This window comes from Ranitomeya variabilis, chromosome 2 (genome assembly GCF_051348905.1).
Source record: "Ranitomeya variabilis isolate aRanVar5 chromosome 2, aRanVar5.hap1, whole genome shotgun sequence".
Lineage (NCBI taxonomy): Eukaryota > Metazoa > Chordata > Amphibia > Anura > Dendrobatidae > Ranitomeya > Ranitomeya variabilis.
The window spans coordinates 382,976,391-382,996,650 of record NC_135233.1 but is presented as its reverse complement, the minus strand read 5'-3'; the positions used below and the strand labels follow the sequence as shown (position 1 = coordinate 382,996,650).

Below are 20,260 nucleotides of genomic sequence, written 5' to 3'. Positions count from 1 at the left end.
CATGGACTCCGAAAAATACTGTTAACCGGTGAGTAACTAAGACTTTTCCCTATTTGGGGTCCCAGCAGTCCGACCTCCCGGGGTTTCCGAGAATGGGTCTCTGCAGCCCCGTGCAGAAAGTGGTGGAGGTGCAGATGCTCGGCCTCTGTCCTGGTAATTGTCTCGGTGACTGCTCGGAGAAGCCGAGCGCTGCACTTGCAGTCCAATAAACAATGAATGGAAGAGAGGGCAACTCAGCAGCTGCCAGGACCGGGCTGCAGAGATCCATTCTCGAGGTCTTTGGCGTCAGACCCCCAGTGATCAGCAAGTTATTCCCTATTCTTTAATTGTGATTGGATGGTGATTTGGAAGCACACGGGGCAGGAAGTGTTGTCAGGGGAAGTTTTTGATGTTTCTACTTTGCTGTGCTCCCAGATATCATAAAATGATCCTCAGTAGTCATCTGTGAGCCGAAACACCCGCCGGGTGAAAGATGGAGCCGCCAATCCCATCCAGCTGGGGTACTACCCATCTCTTAATAACGTCTGACTGTCACATTCTGCAGATGATCCCAGGACCCTGTGAGTTATCAGTCACGCAGCGTCCACTGACCGACCTCCATTTACAGGCTGCTGTGTTTTATATGAACCCTCCGCTGCTGAGGACTATAGGACTGCGAGCCTTCTCAATGGCGACCGAAGTGTATAAATCTGGATCTGTCTCTGCTGCTTATGTTACTTGTCCTAATGAAACGGTGGCCAAAGATATAGCCAGGTAAGAGCAGACCGAATACAGTCTTGATGAATTCATTATAGTAGTTATATTCCTGTACATACGGACAGCATTATAGTAGTTATATTCTTGTACATAGGGGCAGTATTATAGTAGTTATATTCTTGTACATAGGGGCAGTATTATAGTAGTTATATTCTTGTATGTAGGGGCAGTATTATAGTAGTTATATTCTTGTATGTAGGGGCAGTATTATAGTAGTTATATTCTTGTATGTAGGGGCAGTATTATAGTAGTTATATTCTTGTATGTAGGGGCAGTATTATAGTAGTTATATTCTTGTACATAGGAGCAGTATTATAGTAGTTTATATTCTTGTACATAGGAGCAGTAGTATAGTAGTTATATTCTTGCACATAGGAGCAGTAGTATAGTAGTTATATTCTTGTACATAGGGAGCAGTATTATAGTAGTTACATTATTGTGTATATAGGAGCAGTATTATAGTAGTTATGTTCTTGTACATACGGGCAGTATTATAGTAGTTATATTCTTGTACATAGGGGGCAGTATTATAGTAGTTATATTCTTGCACATAGGGGGCAGTATTATAGTAGTTACATTATTGTGTATATAGGAGCAGTATTATAGTAGTTATGTTCTTGTACATACGGGCAGTATTATAGTAGTTATATTCTTGTACATAGGGGGCAGTATTATAGTATTTATATTCTTGTACATAGGGGGCTGTATTATAGTAGTTATATTATTGTGTATATAGGAGCAGTATTATAGTAGTTATATTCTTGTACATAGGAGCAGTATTATAGTCGTTCTATTCTTGTACATGGGAGCAGTATGATGTAGTTATAATACTGCCCCTATGCACAAGAATATATCAGTTATATTCTTGTACATAGGGGCAGATATATTCTTGTATATATGTTGTAGTATTATAGTAGTTCTATTCTTGCTAATAGCAGTAACAGATGTTTCTTTCTAACAGGGGTCTGGTGGAGAGGAAGCTAGCCGCCTGTGTGAATATCATACCACAGATCACCTCCATGTGAGATATGAACCCAATTATGGTGTGTTATATACTTGGAGTCTGGTCTGTGACCTGTCTTAATCTTACATACCAGGTATACGTGTAAAAATATTTTTTTTACACAGGAGTGGGACATAAATACTGCAAATTAAAAATGCTTTAAAAAATAGAAAAGTTTCTGAAGGAATTCGGATCCTCTGTCTCTTCATGTGATCCCAGACAGACTGGATGATGTGAGATCGGGGCTCTGTGTGGCCGGATCATCACTTCCAGGACTCCTAGTTCTTGATAACATTAGTTGGATGTTGGGGGTTGTTGTCCGGCTGCAGAATTAATATGCAGCTATTAAGACGCCCCCTGATAGTACATCAATTTTTCTACACCTGCCTAAAACTTATGCACAGTACTCAGTGGAATGTATATAGATAGATACATATACTCTCCAACATTGAAATTGCAACACCAAGAAGAAAAGTTTTTGGAATGATGGAAATCACAGGATGGAGATGCTACTTATCTGCAGATGCAACCAGTGCTATGGCTATTTCTCCAGAGTGTCCAAGGAGACGTCTTTTCATCTGACAATCTCGGACCGCTTGTTGCTGCTGCTCTTGTGAGCCACCTGCGTGGTCTAAACTTGCTTCCATTGCTGCAGAGTCTCCAGACTTGTCTCCCATTGAGCATGTCTGGACGGCGTCATTGGTCGGTGATTACTCAGGAGCTGCCAGCAGAGGATCTTGATGATTTGCCCGAGTGCATTCAGCGGCAGAACCTTCCTCAGACGACCATTAATAACCTCAGTGACAGCAGCCGAGGCTGAAATTGCCGGGTTTTCTGCACAGACTGAAGAAATTTTATGAGTATTTTTCTGTCTTTTTTTTGCCAATATTTGTCTGCTGCGATTAGCTGGGAGTTGTAGTTCTATTATTTCGATTTGCTCTTTTTTTTTTTTCTCATTAATACTTTTTTTTTTTTTTTCTTTCTTTCCTTCAGATATGAATGGAAGGGGAAGATTGAGGAGGATAGTGAGATATTGCTGGTGAGCACCCTCGGATTTCTATACAATTTTGCTTATATTAATGACCTGACGTTCTCCTCCAGGGGTCCAGTTATACTTTGAGCTTTCCACTATTATTTGTTGATTTTTTTTTTTTTTTCGGGTTTGTCCTGGTATCTTACCTTTCTTTATAGTGGTTGTTCCTCAGTTTTTCTGACACTCTTCCAAATTCCCTGCTCCTCTGTCTAAGCCTATAAGGCTATGTGCACACGTCCGGAATTGCCGCAGAAATTGCCGCTGCAATTGCGGGACTCCCTGCTGCAGGAAAAACGCATGCGGAATTGGCATGCGTTTTCCCGCTAAACACTAGCGTTTTACAAGGGAATTAGCTTGCAGAATGCTAGCGTTTTCCAAGCGATCTGTAGGATCGCTTGGAAAACTGATTGACAGGTTGGTCACACTTGTCAGACATAGTGTTTGACAAGTGTGACCAACTTTTTACTATTGATGCTCCCTATGCAGCATCAATAGTAAAAAGATATATAATGTTAAAAATATAAAAAAGGTAAAAAATCGTGATATTCTCACCTTCCGGCGTCCCCCGCAGCCTTCTCGCTCCTCGCGATGCTCCCGTTCCTAGTGATGCCTCGCAGCAATGACCCCAGATGACGTAGCATCACGCGAGACCGCTACATCATCACAGGTCATTGTTGCAAAGCATCACTGGGAACGCGAGGAGCGGGAAAGGCTGCGGGGGACGCCGGAAGGTGGGGATGATATGATTTTTTTTTTTTTCTATTACGGTAATTTTTTTTTTTTTTTTTTTTAACAGTTATATGGTTCCCAGGGCCTGGAGGAGAGTCTCCTCTCCTGCACCCTGGGTACCAACCGCACATGATCCGCTTACTTCCCGCATGGTGGGCATAGCCACATGCGGAAAGTAAGCGGATCAATGCATTCCTATGTGTGCGGAATCCCTGCGATTTCGCACAAAGAATGAGTGTACTCTGACACCTTTGTAAGATGCTGATATTTGTTGCTATCTCCTTACAGAAGCACATTAAGTCTGTGTAGGGCATTTGGAGTTTTGTGTCGATAACCAAAGCTACAAATACTATAAATATGCAATAAATATAAAAAAGGAACCCGTTGTCTGGTTTTCTGCACTAAACCACCAACACCGTTGTGGAGACAAGAGTCAGTGGGTGCTCTCGTCCACTGGCCCAGCTGTTTGTTTTTTTGTTTGTTTTTTTTAAATCAAGTAGTTTTTATTGAAAAAAAATCACATTATAAAACAAGTCAATACAAACACCAAAATGAAACAGATTTTCCAATTCGCCCAGCTGTTTTTAGATAGACTGCATGGACTAGGCCTCATCCCACTGAACATCCGCACTTCTTCCCCTTGGGCAGAACACTACTTGGACAATACAGGGTGAGGGTAAAACCGTGTGGCAGTCGAACCACCAACAGACAATAACATATAGAACAGTCCCAGGAAATACATAAAATGGTACAAATTACAGGGTCTAACACTTCCCCTGACTTGTTAGGATTAGAGCAGCTCAGCTACAACTTCGGGGTTTCCAGGGCCAACTTCCCCCACCAGTGCCACCCAGCTTTTCACTGGCACCCACAGAGTCGGTAATGACATATTTAGGAAGCTGAAGGTCCATTAAGGTACGTGGCCAGGTGACCAGATTGGGATAATCTGGCTTCTCCAAACGTTTCCATGGATCCTGGTGACCGGATGGTCCCAACCTGGATTTTTCGAATGTCTCCATGAGGCCAGGTGACCAGTTGGTCCCAAGCTGACTTCTCCAAATGTTTCCATGGGTTCAGTGATGGTCAATGGAGCAGATCTTTATCCCTCCAGCTGGGGCCGTGGTCCCTTAAACTATCATCCTGTAGAGTGTCAAGTCTATATTTCTCTTGTTGGAGCCTTGGCTGTGTTCTGTAGAGTCTCTCTGAGAACAGAGGCAGATACCCCTTTTATAGTTCACAACTGTTCTTCAGGGCAAACTTTCTGATGAGGATCAGGCATTTTTGGATAGGGATATCACTTTAGAGGAACTTTGGAAGCGACTATGTCCCTTTCTAATGGGAAAACTCCTGGACCTGACGGTATGCCCACGGAGCTATATAAAAGATATTTGGACCAGTTAGGGCCAGTCTTGTTGCAGGCCCTTACTGAAGCGCTTACCGCACACTCGCTCCCCCAATCCTTTTATGATGCCACTATTGTGGTGATTCCAAAGCCTGACAAGCCTGCTGAGGAGTGTAGTTCTTATCGTCCCATATCCTTGCTCAATACTGACTATAAAATTCTTACGAAACTTATTGCTAATAGACTTAAGGGCATTATACATGAGGACCAAACTGGTTTTATGCCAGGAAGATCTACCTCCTTTAATATTAGAAGGGTGCAGGTTCTGATGCAGATAGGCCATAAATATAACAGACCTTGGGCGATAGCCTCTTTAGATACTGCAAATTCCTTTGATTCATTGGAATGGAAATTTCTACAACGGGTGCTTCTGAAATTTGGCTTTTCTGTTAAATTTTGCAAATGGATTGAATTGTTATATCTCATACCGAGAGCTAATATACTGGTAATTGGTGTTCTATCGGAATATTGAACCAATTGCACTTAAAATTAGACAAAACCATTTGGTGGAGGAAATTGACATAAATTCTAGGGTGGATAAGGTAGGATTATATGCTGATGACCTGGTGCTCTTCCTGGATAAGACTGGACAGTCCCTTCCTAGAGCGATGGACCTTATTAATTGCTTTGGAGAATTGTCGGGTCTTAAAATTAATTGGAGCAAATTGGTAGTTATGTCAATAGTGGATAATATAACAGTACCCGTGTTGTTTGGTTTAAAAGTAGTTAAAAATGTTAAGTATTTGGGCACTGTAATTAACCAAAATCCAATTAAAGATCTTGGAGACAATATATACCCCCTTGAGCATATGATGAAAAAAAAAAAAAAAAAGGTTGGGATATGGTCTCGACTCCCCCTATCTGTAGCGGGCAGAATTGGACTAATCAAAATGATAATCCTTCCAAAGTGTTTATATATGTTGGAACATGCATCAATCAAAGTCCCTAAGGGTTTCTTTAAGAAAATGCATAGCTTAATGGCAGAATTTATATTGGGCTCCTCCAGGCCTAAAGTAAATATCGGTTCCTTACAAAGGCCCAAGAGAGAAGGTGGATATGAGGTGCCTGACCTTTTCCTATATTATTTGGCCGGCCAACTACAATATTTAAAACATTGGTTAGTCCATGATAAATCCGACAACGCAGAGGCTCATCTCATTCATTTTCTGGAGGGGCACACACCATGGGCAATATTTGAAGGCTCATACAAACCACCTCGGGGCCTGCTGTTTGCACATAGTTTAGCAATATAGGTTTGGCGGGAAAGTAAGCGTATTTTAAAGTTTTCTGACCAGGTTGGGGAAACTCGGATATGGGATAATCCTGAATTTTTACATCTCCAGAATTTGCAAGACCCAGGCTTCTGGAAACAATATGGTATAACAACGCTCAATCAGATCTTTGAAAATCAAATTTTATTGTCATTTGAGCAATTTCATATAAAATTTGGAATCCCTCATAGGGATTTTTCTAGATATCTGCAGCTGAGACATGCCATAATGTACCAATTCGCACTTCCTAGAATGCGAATATCTAGATATCCACTAATAGGAATATTGTCAACTCAGGGACCTACAGGTGTGATTTCCTCTCTATATACCTTTTTATGAAATTCCAAAATTGTTTCTACTCAGTTGGCTGTGGAGGTTAAATGGACGCCCCTAATCCTCTCTATCACCGATGACCAGTGGAACGAAGCACTGGAATCGCATACGATGGTGTCTCCAGCGGCAAATAACAAATTAATTCAATTATATATATATTCCACCAATCTTATTTGACCCGAGTAGACTACATAAATTTGGTAGAAGAGTAAATGATGAATGTCATAGATGTGGGGAGGAGGGAGCGGATTTTTCGCATCTCATTTGGGATTTTAAAATCATAAGATATTGGAAGGATGTGATTTTTACACTAGAGAGGATACTTGGGATACCTGTTGAATGTAGTCCGGAGCTGTGTGTTGGGTGTTGTGGATGAAGAAATGTGGACTCGTTATGACAGAATATTTCTAAGAGGCTCTGTTTATGGCTAGGAAAGCGATAGCGCTGAGATGGATGGGGGGAAAGTCTCCTTCAGTCAATCAGTGGAAAAAATTAGTAAATATAATTCCATATGAGAACATTATACAGGAACAGAGTATGTCCCCAAATATTTCATAGAATTTGGGAACAATGGTGCGATTCACCCTTAACGCATCTGGCCCCTAGCGCTGTGATTTCCTCAACCGCGAGATATAATCCCTGAGATTTTTCCTTTTCAGTGTATGACTGTGATGCTTTATGTGGACTTAGGAATGTTTGCTTACTATAACTTGAATTGTTACATGCCCAGAACCTTGATTAAGAACTTTTTGCTTGTTGGTGCAATGCTGCTGAGAATACATTGTTTAACGTGTTATTGTTTTAAAGGGAACCTATCACCCCGTTTTTTTCGGTATGAGATAAAAATACTGTTAAATATGGCCTGAGCTGTGCATTACAATAGTGTAGTTTGTGGACCCCGATTCCCCACCTATGCTGCCGAAATACGTTACCAAAGTAGTCATTTTCGCCTGTCAATCAGGCTGGTCAGGTCGGATGGGCGTGGCTTCTTCCCCCAGATATTGCGTAGTTTTCCGTTGGTGGCGTAGTGGTGTGCGCATGTCCAAGGTCCCCAATCCTGCACGGGGGGGTGAAAATAGCAGCGATGTCCGTTATTCCATTGGTGGTCGGTGGGCGCGGCCATCTTCCTTTGGCCGCGCGTGCGCAGAAGCGGCGCTCTGCTGGCCACGGCTTCAGGAAAATGGCCGCCGCGATCTCCATCTGCGCACGCGCGGCATCCCGCGGCCATTTTCCTGAAGCCGCGGCCAGCAGAGCGCCGCTTCTGCGCACGCGCGGCCAAAGGAAGATGGCCGCGCCCACCGACCACCAATGGAATAACGGACATCGCTGCTATTTTCACCCCCCCGTGCAGGATTGGGGACGTTGGACATGCGCACACCACTACGCCACCAACGGAAAACTACGCAATATCTGGGGGAAGAAGCCACGCCCATCCGACCTGACCAGCCTGATTGACAGGCGAAAATGACTACTTTGGTAACGTATTTCGGCAGCATAGGTGGGGAATCGGGGTCCACAAACTACACTATTGTAATGCACAGCTCAGGCCATATTTAACAGTATTTTTATCTCATACCGAAAAAAACGGGGTGATAGGTTCCCTTTAATCGTTTGTTTTGTCATTGAAAGTATGATTTCATCATTGATATTGTAGATGATGATTTGTTGAATTGCTCTGCAATGTCACATGTCTGCTATATTATTTTGTGGAATCATTCAATAAAAAGAGTTTAAAAAAAAAAAAAAACCTGTTCTTCAGGGCTTCCTCCATAGGTCAGGGGGAAGGTGGGATGAGGTCAACTCTAATTGTTCGATTATTCAATCAGTTTGCATAGTTTATCCCTCCATGTATGCAGTTCGATGAACTTGTACAATGGGTAGTCAACGTATTAGCAAACCTCAATTGTTCAATTACACAACATCCCTGTCCTCCAAGGATAGCAACACAATAATCAATTAGAGTCAACGTTTAGGCTCATTTGTCTCATGATCCACCAAAGAAAAATGCATCAATTCAAGAGTCAATGTTTAAGCTCATATGAAGAATAGTGTATGACTCCTGACCTACTGAAAAATACGTCTGGCCTAATTAGGAATAAATGCTGAATCATCACAACCGTGTTCCTCATTTCTTCCTCTGCTTTACAGCCACAATCTTTGGCTACTTTCACACATCAGGTTTTATTCAGTCGCCATGACAGCACTAACGAGAGAGGGGATCCGCCCTTCAGGGACAGGAAACCTACAGAGATAAAAGGGCGGCACCTCTCTCCCGCATCAGTTGGTTTCTGTCCCTGACAGGGGACCCTACAGACTTGCCTTATGAAGAAAGGTGAAGACTGAAGACAGTACCCAGGCGCGGCAGGCCGGTTCTGGAGGTTGGGGTTCCCCTTCCACGGTCGGGTCCGGTGCGCTGGAGGTGCCACACCACAGAGGGCTGTGGGGGTAGGCAGCAGCAGATGAAAGCAGCCTTCAGGGGGAGGGCTGACTTTGGAGTGTCCCATCGCCACAGGTACAGGTATGTATGCTCTGGGGGGCCCTGTCTCTGAAGTTCTGCGCAGGAGCAGAGCTGGCGGCGGTGACGGATGGCGGCGCGATCGGCGGGCATAGCAGGAGCCTGTAGAGAGTCGATGCCATGTGTGCGCTGTAGAGCGATGGCGGCGTCAGGTGTTTGAGACCGGCGTGGTGCGGCGTCCTGTAGTGACGGCGCACGCGAGAGAGGGCTGCGGCGGTGATGAGGGCGGCGTCCTCTAGTGGTGACACTCGACGCATGCGCAGTAGGGCCGCGGCGGTGAGGATGGCGGCGTCCTGTGAGGATGACGTACTTTAGCGATTGGGTGTCCTGTGGTGATGTCGCGCGGCGCATGCGCAGTAGGGCCGCGGCGGTGATAATGGCAACGTCTGATGATTGGGACCGGCGTCGGCTAATGACGCACGACACAGGCGCGGTTGATCATGGCGGCGCCCTGCGGCACATAGCGTAGGTATGCGGGGTTAAAGGCATGCGGCACAGCTGTGCAGGTTCCGATAAGCAGTTGGGCTTCTGGGGGAGAGGCCTCCCATATGCAATGTACCAGGCAGTTCACCTGGATTAATCTGCTGATCCCATCCGGGGGAGGTACCTAGAGGGGCCGGCTATCTAAGGATTTCATTTGAACTCCCACATGCTTCTTATCCGTTTTACAATGGAGTCTCAGGAGCAGGAACCGTTGCAGTCTGAGCAACAGTGTCAATCCCTGGAGAAGCCCCAAACAGTAAGCACCCAATGGCGATCTAGTGGCAGTAGTCGTCCTGGAGGTGATAGAGCCGGAAAATCCTCAGGCCGTAAGGATGTTACAACGGTTTAGAGGATTCCCCCGCAATCTACGGTACCACTTGATCACCATAGGGATAAGTGATCGCCGAGAAAGTTCACTTAGTGATGTATATCTCCCCTTATATTCCCTCTCTCCATGTCTATCAGGGAAAAAAGTGATCCTCTAAATCTAAACACAAGGAATGTGCAGAATGTGGAATTCCTCTTCCGGATGACTACATAAGAAAATTATGTGGACCGTGTATTCAATGGTTAATAGAGGAAATGCCAGATTTCACTACCAGCCTAAGGCAAATGGTCAGGCAGGAGATTAGGGGTTCAGCAAAATCCCTATCTCAAAGTAGAGGGTCTGGAGAATTAGAACCTAGATCCCCCAAGTTTGTTTGAGGACAGTGACTCAGGGGAACTGAAGTCGGTGTTCTCATACATCATCATCTTCCTCAGAGATTGAGTACGGTCATTCATGTTTTTCCTTTGACCGGATAGACCGCCTCGTCAAGGCAGTAAATAACACAATAGGAATTGAACAAACGCTGTCTGAGAAATCTATGCAGGATGTGATGTTTAAAGGATTGGACGTAAATCCCGCAGATGCTTTCCGGTAGTTGATAAAGTAAGCTCCCTCATTACTCGAGAATGGGAAAAAAACAGAAAGGAAAGGTTCTCTTCCTCCATCATTTAAGAGAAAGTATCCGTTCGAGGAGACCGCATCGGCGACATGGGATAAAGCCCCGAAACTTGATGCAGCCGTGGCTAAGGCTTCCAAAAAATCCTCACTGCCGTTTGAGGATCTGGGGACTTTAAAGGACCCGCTAGACAGGAGAGCGGATGTGTTTCTTAAGGGAGCTTGGGAAACTTCAGCAGGGGCTCTCAGACCGTCAATTGCAGCCACCTGTACAGCACGCTCTATGATGGTGTGGCTAGACAGCCTGGAAAATCAGCTTAAAAATAAGACCCCGAGGAATTAAATCTTATCCTCCCTCCCTATGATTCAGGGGGCTGCTGCTTATCTGGCTGATGCATCAGCTGATTCGGTAAAATTGGCAGCCAGATCGGTGGCACTTTCTAATTCGACCCGTAGAGCCATCTGGCTGAAATGTTGGTAGGGGGACATGCAGGCCAGATCAAAGTTATGCAGCATTCGGTGTGAAGGGGCGCACTTATTCGGTCCAGTTCTGGATGAGTTATTAGAGAAAGCGGGAGATAGTAAAAAAACGATTCCCCTACCTGGGTAGGCCCACTTAGTGCCCCGTCTGTAACAGAAGATGGTTTGACCGAACAAGGTCGAATAAAGAAAAACCCAGATATGACGCCAATAGGAAGAAAGGTAGAGGCTACATGTTTAACTCCTTTCGCGACAACAGAAAGCCACAATGACTGCCGGACCGGGTAGGAGGCAGGCTTTTAACCTACTATCCGGCTTGGCGTAATATTTACAATAGCCCATGGGTCCTGAACATTATTAAAGCTGGATTAAAGTTTGATTTTCCGAACCCTCCTTATGACAAATTTCTAGTAACACCTGTGTGTTCTTCACCTGCAGAACAACTGGCATTAGAGTCTGAGGTCCAGGAACTCCAGCAAAAGGGCATATTTGTGGAGGTTCCTGAAGCGCAAAGGGGTAAAGGATTTTATTCCCCTCTCTTTTTGATTAAAAAGCCAGACAATTCGTTTCGCACCATCATCAACCTTAAAGGCCTGAATAAGTTTTTATGGGTCCAACCATTTAAAATGGAGTCGGTCAAAACAGCAATAAAGCTATTGTTTGACAAGTGTTTTATAGTCGTCTTAGATCTTAAAGACGCCTATTATCATGTCCCTATACACGCAGACCACCAGCGGTATTTAAGGGTAGCAGTCTTACTAGGAGGGACGGTTAAACATTTCCAATACAGGGCACTCCCTTTTGGTGTTGCAGTTGCTGCTCGTGTGTTCACAAAGATAATGGTGGAGGTCATGGCACATCTTCATGAACAGGATATTCTAGTAGTTCCATATCTGGATGACCTGTTGATAATAGGGAACTCAAAATCACACTGCTCGGCCCAACTAGATAAAGTAATTGCAGCCTTACAGAGGTTGGGTTGGATAATTAACTTTAAAAAAAATCACGATTACAGCCTCTAAAGGTTCAAGAATTTCTGGGTGTCATATTGGACTCTAGGTTGCAGGAATGCCGTCTACCAGATACAAAGGTAGAAAAAATACAACGGCAAATACTCAAGGTGGTTTAATAATGAATCGGTAACATTAAGGGGAGCGATGTCACTGTTAGGCTTACTCACGTCGTGTATCCCGGCGGTTCTTTGGGCCCAGTACCACACTAGAGTCCTTCAGTGGGATGTATTGTATAATACTCGTCTGTTGGAGGGCCACCTGGATATTACCTTTTCCTTGTCCGTTGCCTCTATTCAGTCCTTACGTTGGTGGTTACACACTCCAAATCTGCGTACAGGTATTCCCTGGATAAACCATATATCTCGAGTGGTGACCACAGATGCTAGCCCCAGGGGATGGGGAGTACATATGGGTGATATGTGGGTCCAGGGGGTTTGGTCACGTTCCGAACAAAGTTTGTCCTCTAACCTTAAAGAGTTATTGGCAGTAGAACGAGCTCTGAGCCATTTCCTTGTGTCCTTACAGGGCCATCACGCCAAGCTATTCTCAGACAATCAGGTAACTGTAGCTTACATTAACCATCAGGGGGGAACCCGGCCCAGATCCTTAATGGAAGTGGCGGGTCGTATCTTACAGATAGCCGAAACTCATCTACGGTCACTCACGTCGCTTCATATAAAAGGAAAGCACAACGTCATGGCCGACTACCTAAGTCGCAGAAAACTCGGACAAGGAGATTGGGTTCTCAATCAGACCATCTTCGACCAGATCACCTTTCTTTGGGGGTACCCAGAGATAGACCTCTTCGCCAGCAAAGAGAACAAAAAGTGTCACCGGTTTTGCTCCCTAAACCCCAGAGACAATCCGTACGCGGTGGATGCCCTCCTAATTCCATGGCATTTCAATATGGTCTATGCCTTTCCCCCATTGAACTTGATCCCGATTGTTCTGAGGAAGATTCGGGAGAACAGGGCTCGAGTAATCCTGATAGCGCCGTTCTGGTCCAGGAGGCCGTGGTTTCCGTGGCTGAGAAAAATGTCCATTTCTCAGCCTTGGATTCTCCCAGACCTCCTCTCCCAAGGTCCAATTCTCCATCCACGAGTGTCTAACTTACATCTGACGGCGTGGGATTTGAAGGGTCATTACTAAGAAAAAGGGGTTTTTCACAAGGTCTTATTAATACTCTATTAAAAAGCAGGAAGGTTTCCACGACAAATATTTATGTTAGAATCTGGAAAAAATTCATGACTGTTTCAGGATCAGAGATGGGTCAAAAAGTCAGTATTACTAAGATTCTGGAGTTCCTGCAGAGAGGTCTAGAGATGGGTCTAGCTACAAGCACCCTTAGAGTTCATGTATCGGCTTTAGGGGCTTTGTATAATTGCTTTGACTGAAGCCCCCTTCGAACCTTTAGAATCGGCTCCTATAAAAGTCCTGTCATTAAAAACAGCTCTTTAGGTTGCTCTCACATCTGCGAGGAGAGTTAGTGACTTGCAGGCCCTTTCTAGACAGCCTTCATACATTCAGTTTAGAGAAGATAGGGTAGTATTAAGAACTGATCCCCTCTATCTTCCGAAGGTAGCGTCAAAGTTCCACAGACTTCAGGAAATAAATCTCCCCACTTTTTGTCCTAATCCTAAAAATCAAAAAGAACTCAAACTCCATACGTTGGATGTCAAAAGATGTCTACTTAGGTATATATCTTTAACAGACCCCTGGGAATAAAGAGAGTTCTTTATTTATATCCTTTCAGGGAGTCAGGAAAGGCTTTAGGGTGTCCAAAAACACCTTAGGTAGATGGATTAGGGAAGCGATTTCTTTGTCTTATTCAGCAGGTGGCCTAGAAGTCCCGGAAGGCATAAGAGCTCATTCCACTCGGGCCATGGCGACTTCCTGGGCAGAAAGGTCGGAGGTGTCCATTGAGGATATATGTAAGGCGGCCACATGGTCATCTCCATCTACTTTCTTTAAACATTACAGACTAGATATGGGTGGCTCCAACAATCTCACGTTTGGTAGAAGGGTGCTGGAAGCAGTATTCCCTCCCTAAAACTCTTTTCTCTGTAATTCTCTCGTTAGTGCTGTCATGGCGACTGAATAAATACTCAAGCTACTAACCAGGTAGCGATGTTTTTCAGGAGCCCATGACAGCACTCCTATATTCCCTCCCTTTTATGCTGGCAGGGCTTATCACCACTTATTGATATAAATTTTAAAAGTTTAGTCACAGGGTGAAATGTGTAAATTATTTATGTACTACTAACCAAGAAGGTCCCCTCATGCTCTGTAATCCAACTGATGCGGGAGAGAGGTGCCGCCCTTTTATCTCTGTAGGTTTCCTGTTCCTGAAGGGCGGATCCCCTCTCTCGTTAGTGCTGTCATTGGCTCCTGAAAAACACCGCTACCTGGTAAGTAGCTTGAGTATTTTCGCCGCATGCCGGTTCCGGTGTCGCGCCGCAGCACCGGATCCGGCTTATTTTGTGAAAACCGGATGGGACGGATCCGGTATTCTGCCGTATCCGAACATCGGATCCGGCATAAAACCGGATCCGTTTCGTCCGTTTTTTCACGGATCCGGCAGATCCGGTTTGTAAAAACGCCCCCTGACATGTGATTGGCCCTCTGGAAACTATATATACAGTGTTCCTACAGCCCATCAGTGACAGGTTTGAGAGGAGCAAGATACAGAGCAAGATGGTTGGCATTATTGCGAAGATTCTGCAGAACAACGTGGATTTCATCGTGGAGGCGAATCAATTGAAAACAATTGTTCTGGAGAAAGAGCGAGAGAGACAGCGCATCATTTGTCTGCGCCGACGCCATTTGTGGATCCACCCCATCACGGCACAGAGAATGACGCGGGGAGTCTTTTCCACTTTATACATGGAGCTACGAGGAGACCCAGAGAAGTTTTTCAGCTATATGTGGATGAAAGCGGAGAACTTTGATGTATTGGTGGAGCGGGTTGAACATCTAATAAGAAGGAGTGATACCTATTGCAGATTCTCCATTACACCGGCTGAGCGTCTGATGGTCACTCTTCGGTAAGCATTCTTTTTGGATGTACTCTTGTAGCGCACTTTCATTGATTGATATTTTGAATTTGTAGTAATTTCTGCCTTGCTTTTGTTCAGATTCCTAGCAACTGGAGAATCCCTGTCTTCACTACATTTCCAGTTCAGACTGGGAATTTCAACCATATCTGGAATAGTGAGGCACACTTGCCGTGCACTGTGGGACTCTCTGCACGATGATTTTATTCCACATCCCACAATGCAGACTTGGTTGGAAGTAGCAGACAGTTTCCAGGAAGTGTGTCAGTTTCCCAATTGCTTGGGCGCGGTGGACGGGAAACACATCTGTATCGTGAAACCGGCTGGTTCTGGATCAGAATATTTTAATTATAAAAAGTACTTTTCCATCGTGCTGATGGCCATCGCCGATGCGGATTACAAATTTGTAGTGGTGAATATTGGGGCGTATGGGCGATCTAATGATTCGCAAGTTTTCAAACTGTCTTCTATGGGGCGGCATTTGTATGGAAAAACCTTTCAGTTCCCCCCCCCTCCGAGACCACTGCCTCAAACCTCTGAGCCACAAATGCCTTTTGTTTGTGTTGGGGATGAAGCCTTTCAGCTTTCAGAACATCTTTTGAAACCCTACTCCAGCCGTGGTTTAAACAATACTAAAAGAATTTTCAACTACCGACTCACACGTGCACGGAGAATGGTGGAGTGTGCGTTTGGGATCTTAACCGCGAAATGGAGAGTTCTACTGACAGCTATTAACTTGAAGACGGACACTGTGGATGAGGTAGTGAAAGCATGTGTTGTCCTGCACAATTATGTAATATCCAAGGAACAGCTTTCCATTGAGGATAGGACCAGTCTGAACAAACCACCTTGGCTGATTATAGCAACCAAACGTATAGAAGTTCTGTGACTGTTTCCCGAACTCTGGATCAATTTGCAGAATATTTTATTTCACCCGAAGGAAGAATAGACTGGCAGGATGAGAGAGTTTGAACTATTTGTCTTTTTCCTTGTAAAGCAAGTATTTTTCCTTTTACCCAAGTTGTGTACCTGTTTGATTTTACCTTTTACCAAAGTTGTGTACCTGTTTGGGTTGTACCCAAAGTATTTTACCTCTGAGCAATAAACCTTCTTTAACCAAACCTTATAAAGAAAATACAAAATGGCTTTAAACAACAGTTTTATTGCAATTTTTTTTTTTTACAAAAAAATGTTATTTTGCAAAACAAAAATAAACTTTATTCTGCTGAACACAAAACTATAGATTTGAATAAGTCGGGGTGGAGATAGTGATGGAGGGGCTGTCGGATAGGGACACTTCGACAGTGGGAGTGTGGAGAGAGGAATGTGTTGGTGGTGGTGGGGAAGGATCAATAGGGAGTGGAGAAGGCAATTGAGCGGGTGGACAGGAAAGTGGGATTGGGTTAGGAATTTGGTAGGATGGAGGGGTGTAGGTGATGTTTTGGGAGGCAGAAGCAGTGATGGGTGGAGAAGAGGGTTGGGAGGGAGGTGAAAGAGGCTGGTGGTAGTGGCCAGGGAGAGGAGGCGCGGATAAAGTAGATGGGAAGTGGTATGGGTCGGGATCATCATATTGGTGGGAAGGGGCACGGGCGGGACGCTGGTAGTGTGGCTGGTGGGAAGGGGCACGGGAACGCTGGAAGAGTTGTGGCTGGTGGAACGGGGCACGATGTGGTTGGTGGTACGGGTCAGGAGGATGGTAGTGGCTGTAGTGATGGACAGTGGAGGAAGGGGGGGCAGTTGCAGTATGGGTGGCAAGAGTCTCTGCTCTTGAGGCAATGAGCGCTAGAGTAGACTGGCAGGATTCCATTATTTGCATCTGCTGAGAAGCAGATAGCGTCTCCATTTGCTCAAGTACCGACTGAAAAAAAGGTGTTGTTCGGTGACTGTCTTGCCTCTGAACGCATCGTTAACAGAAGTGTATGCATCTCGAGTATACTTTTATTTATTAAATTAAAACCTGCAGCGATTTGCTCGGACAAAACTTTCAGACAGTTCTGGAATGATGCGTTCAGGTGTAAGAACTCGGGCGCATAACTCTGTACCTGACCCCTCTGCCGAAGGCGCCCCGATGCTACAGGTGTGCTAGAGGTGGCGGCAGCAGCAGAGGGGTGGGGTACAGGAAACGCTATATCCTCACCAGCAGATACATGCAATGGAACCGGCCAGGATGCTCCAGCGCTCGTGGATGGGACAGAGGGATCCGATGTGTGGGAAGGTGCAGAGTGGGAAGGTGCAGAGGGGTCGTCACTGTCAAAGTGTCCCTCGGTGGCGGCCTCCTGAGGGATCGCCCCAGAAGGGTTCAACTGTGCTGCAGGCTCCCGAGTGCTCCCAACGGTGCTGTGGAACAAAAGAGAAAAACAAACAATTAATATACTGTCATTGCATGGCCCTGGCTGAAAGAGCAAAAGAGGTTTAGACATGTTAAACATTGGTTAGTACATGTGGTGGGTAATATTTACCTTCGTGTCACCATCGTTGACCTGAGGAACGACAGGGCTTGCGCATAATTGTATTTGCTCCTGCGTCCTCCAGATCCACTCGGGGCCCGCATCTTTGTTGAACTCCTTCTTAAAGCGATCCCTAATCGACCGCCACCTTTTCACAATCCTCTCACCTGTTAAAATAGGAGAAACACAAAAATTGGTTAGAAACAATACTTACAATTCATCAACAAAACTGAACTGTGTATTCTTACATTCTTGATTCTGGGCCCGAACATCGAGGTCCTCCCACCTCGCTATAAGCTCTTGGCAGATTTGCTCCCAGAGTCGACGGGTCACTGTGATATCAGCATGGCGGCGGTCACCCATGTTCCTCAGCGGCTCCCTGTCTCGGACAAGATCGATGAGGAGGTCAATATCAAGGCCGACCTCCTCACCGTCAGAATCAGGAGCACGCTGTGAAGCCTGTTATAAAAAAAGGGAAAAAAAAATTAACACAAAATTGTAAACATAGAAAACCTCCAAAAAAAACCATATATGCTTACACGACGACCCTGGGAGCCACTGGAAGGACCTCTGGATCGAGCACCAGAATCCGAACTCTAGAAGAAAAATAACATAAAAATTATGTGCTTGTATGTAGCCTTTCTATGTGTTGTGTGCCATGTGATATCTATAATGATAATTTTTTATGTGTTGTGTGATGTCTGAATTTATCAGTTTGTATCTTGTGTTATGTGTTGTGTGTAGTGTTAGGTTGTGGTTCCGCGATACATGAAAGGAACATTCCAATTGTGATCCCGCTCCAGGTGTTTCTCCACCCCTTCCCTCTTCATCTTGGAGCACCTCATAGACTGCGGCAGCAGCTTCCTACAAAGAAAAATGGCAAAATACATTAATATATACACATACACATACACACCCATACACAAACACACACAAAAGAGAGAGAGCAAAATTATGACAAAATACATATATATTTACCTCAGTGCGCTGCCGACGGGAGGGCTCTCAGAAGAAGACATGGCTGTTCTGGTACGGCTTGGCTGGCTGTGGCAGGCTCCGCTCTCAGGCTTGGTAGCTGTGGCAGGCTCCGCTCTCAGGCTTGGTGGCTGTGGCAGGCTCCGCTCTCAGGCTTGGTAGCTGTGGCAGGCTCCGCTCTCAGGCTTGGTAGCTGTGGCAGGCTCCGCTCTCAGGCTTGGTGGCTGTGGCAGGCTCCGCTCTCAGGCTTGGTAGCTGTGGCAGGCTCCGCTCTCAGGCTTGGTGGCTGTGGCAGGCTCCGCTCTCGGGCTTGATGGCTCTGGCAGGCTCCGCTCTCAGGCTTGGTAGCTGTGGCAGGCTCCGCTCTCAGGCTTGGTAGCTGTGGCAGGCTCCGCTCTCTGGCTTGGTGGCTGTGGCAGGCTCCGCTCTCGGGCTTGATGGCTCTGGCAGGCTCCGCTCTCAGGCTTGGTGGCTGTGGCAGGCTCCGCTCTCAGGCTTGGTGGCTGTGGCAGGCTCCGCTCTCCGGCTTGATAGCTGTGGCAGGCTCCGCTCTCAGGCTTGATAGCTGTTGCAGGCTCCGCTCTCAGGCTCTTCAGTCTTGGCAGGGTGTGGGCTCTCTGGCTGGCAGTATGGCTGGAAGTGAGTGTGGGCCTCAATGGCATTGGTTTATATATTTGTCCTGGGAGCAGGCCAATAGGTTCTGAGCATGCTCAGTGTAAAAAGCCGGATCAGGCCGCCGGATCCGCCTTTTTCCGGATCCGGCGCAATCCGGTGCCCATAGACATCCATTGCAGCGAAAGCCGGAAGGCTATTTCGCCGCAGACAAAAAACGTTACAGTAGACGTTTTTTCCAGATGCCGGAATCGGAATTTTAGCCGGATCCGGAAAAAAACGGAAGGAACGCTGGGCCATGCGGCGCAATCCGGCGCTAATACAATTCAATGGGGGGGAAAACCGGTTTCGGTTTTTATTTTTTCTGGTTCCGGTTTTCCTCTCAAGAGCCGGATTTAGCCTGAAACAAAAAGACGGATGTGTGAAAGTAGCCTTAAGAACTCTTAATAAGACCTCGCATAAAAAGAAAAGTCATAATCCAAGGTGTGCAATATGCTAATCCTGAGTAGTCATTTGGGTGGGGCTGTTCTCTGAATAGTTGGGCATTCTGGGTGGTAATTGTGCTCATTGTGACTTTATTGATGTCCCAGCCTGCTGTGATGTTCTGTTGAATTCAGCACACGTGTTGGGGCTGCAATGCACTTAACAATGAATGACCATCATGGCGTAAATCGGAACAAATGCTGCCAGTGGTAAAATGCCCGGATCAAGACGGGATCACAGGCAGGAGGAAGCCAGGAGTAGGACAACGCTCGCAAACGATGCAAAGTAGTGATCTGTAGGAACAAAGTTATGGATGAAGACGAGGCCCGGAGTTGGAGTCAGGCACCACTGAATGGCCACAATATTAGTGACATCTCCTGTCAGGCGGGCAGGGTAACAGGGGAAAGGTTTTCTTGGTGCACACTGGTCCTCTGATACTGGTGGAAGGACATTGGGACAGTAGAACTTACATGAGCGCTGTGGCTATTTTCCCCCATGACAGAAGGACAATAAGTGTTTGGTCCTGGGAACATGACAGCCAAGTTTTCCTCGCTCCCTGGTCTTCACTGTCCCAGATCTTAGTCCTATAGAGCATCTCTGGGACAAGGTAGAACTGGCTGTATTCTTCCACCCCGTCCACATGGGCCGATACCGAGTGGAATCTGTGCCATCGGGTGTCGCTGCGGTTGTGAAGTGCAAAGAGGGTCCAAGACAGCACTAGATGAGTTT

At 45.8% G+C, this 20,260-nt stretch overlaps 1 protein-coding gene across 10 annotated transcripts in view; it reads left to right on the top strand.

The window, feature by feature from the left end:
* The window catches only part of CUTA (cutA divalent cation tolerance homolog), a 44,764-nt gene that overhangs the window by 21,854 nt on the left and 2,650 nt on the right, over nucleotides 1-20,260 (top strand). For 5 of the 10 annotated variants that reach the window (XM_077286299.1, XM_077286296.1, XM_077286295.1 and 2 more), the window contains exons 3-5: nucleotides 545-753; nucleotides 1,718-1,777; nucleotides 2,753-2,798. In XM_077286299.1, the coding sequence (XP_077142414.1) occupies nucleotides 545-753; nucleotides 1,718-1,777; nucleotides 2,753-2,798 (315 nt within the window). The remainder of the gene's footprint in view (nucleotides 1-544; nucleotides 754-1,717; nucleotides 1,778-2,752; nucleotides 2,799-20,260) is intronic. The other 5 variants (XM_077286301.1, XM_077286304.1, XM_077286300.1 and 2 more) reach the window with 1 other exon arrangement.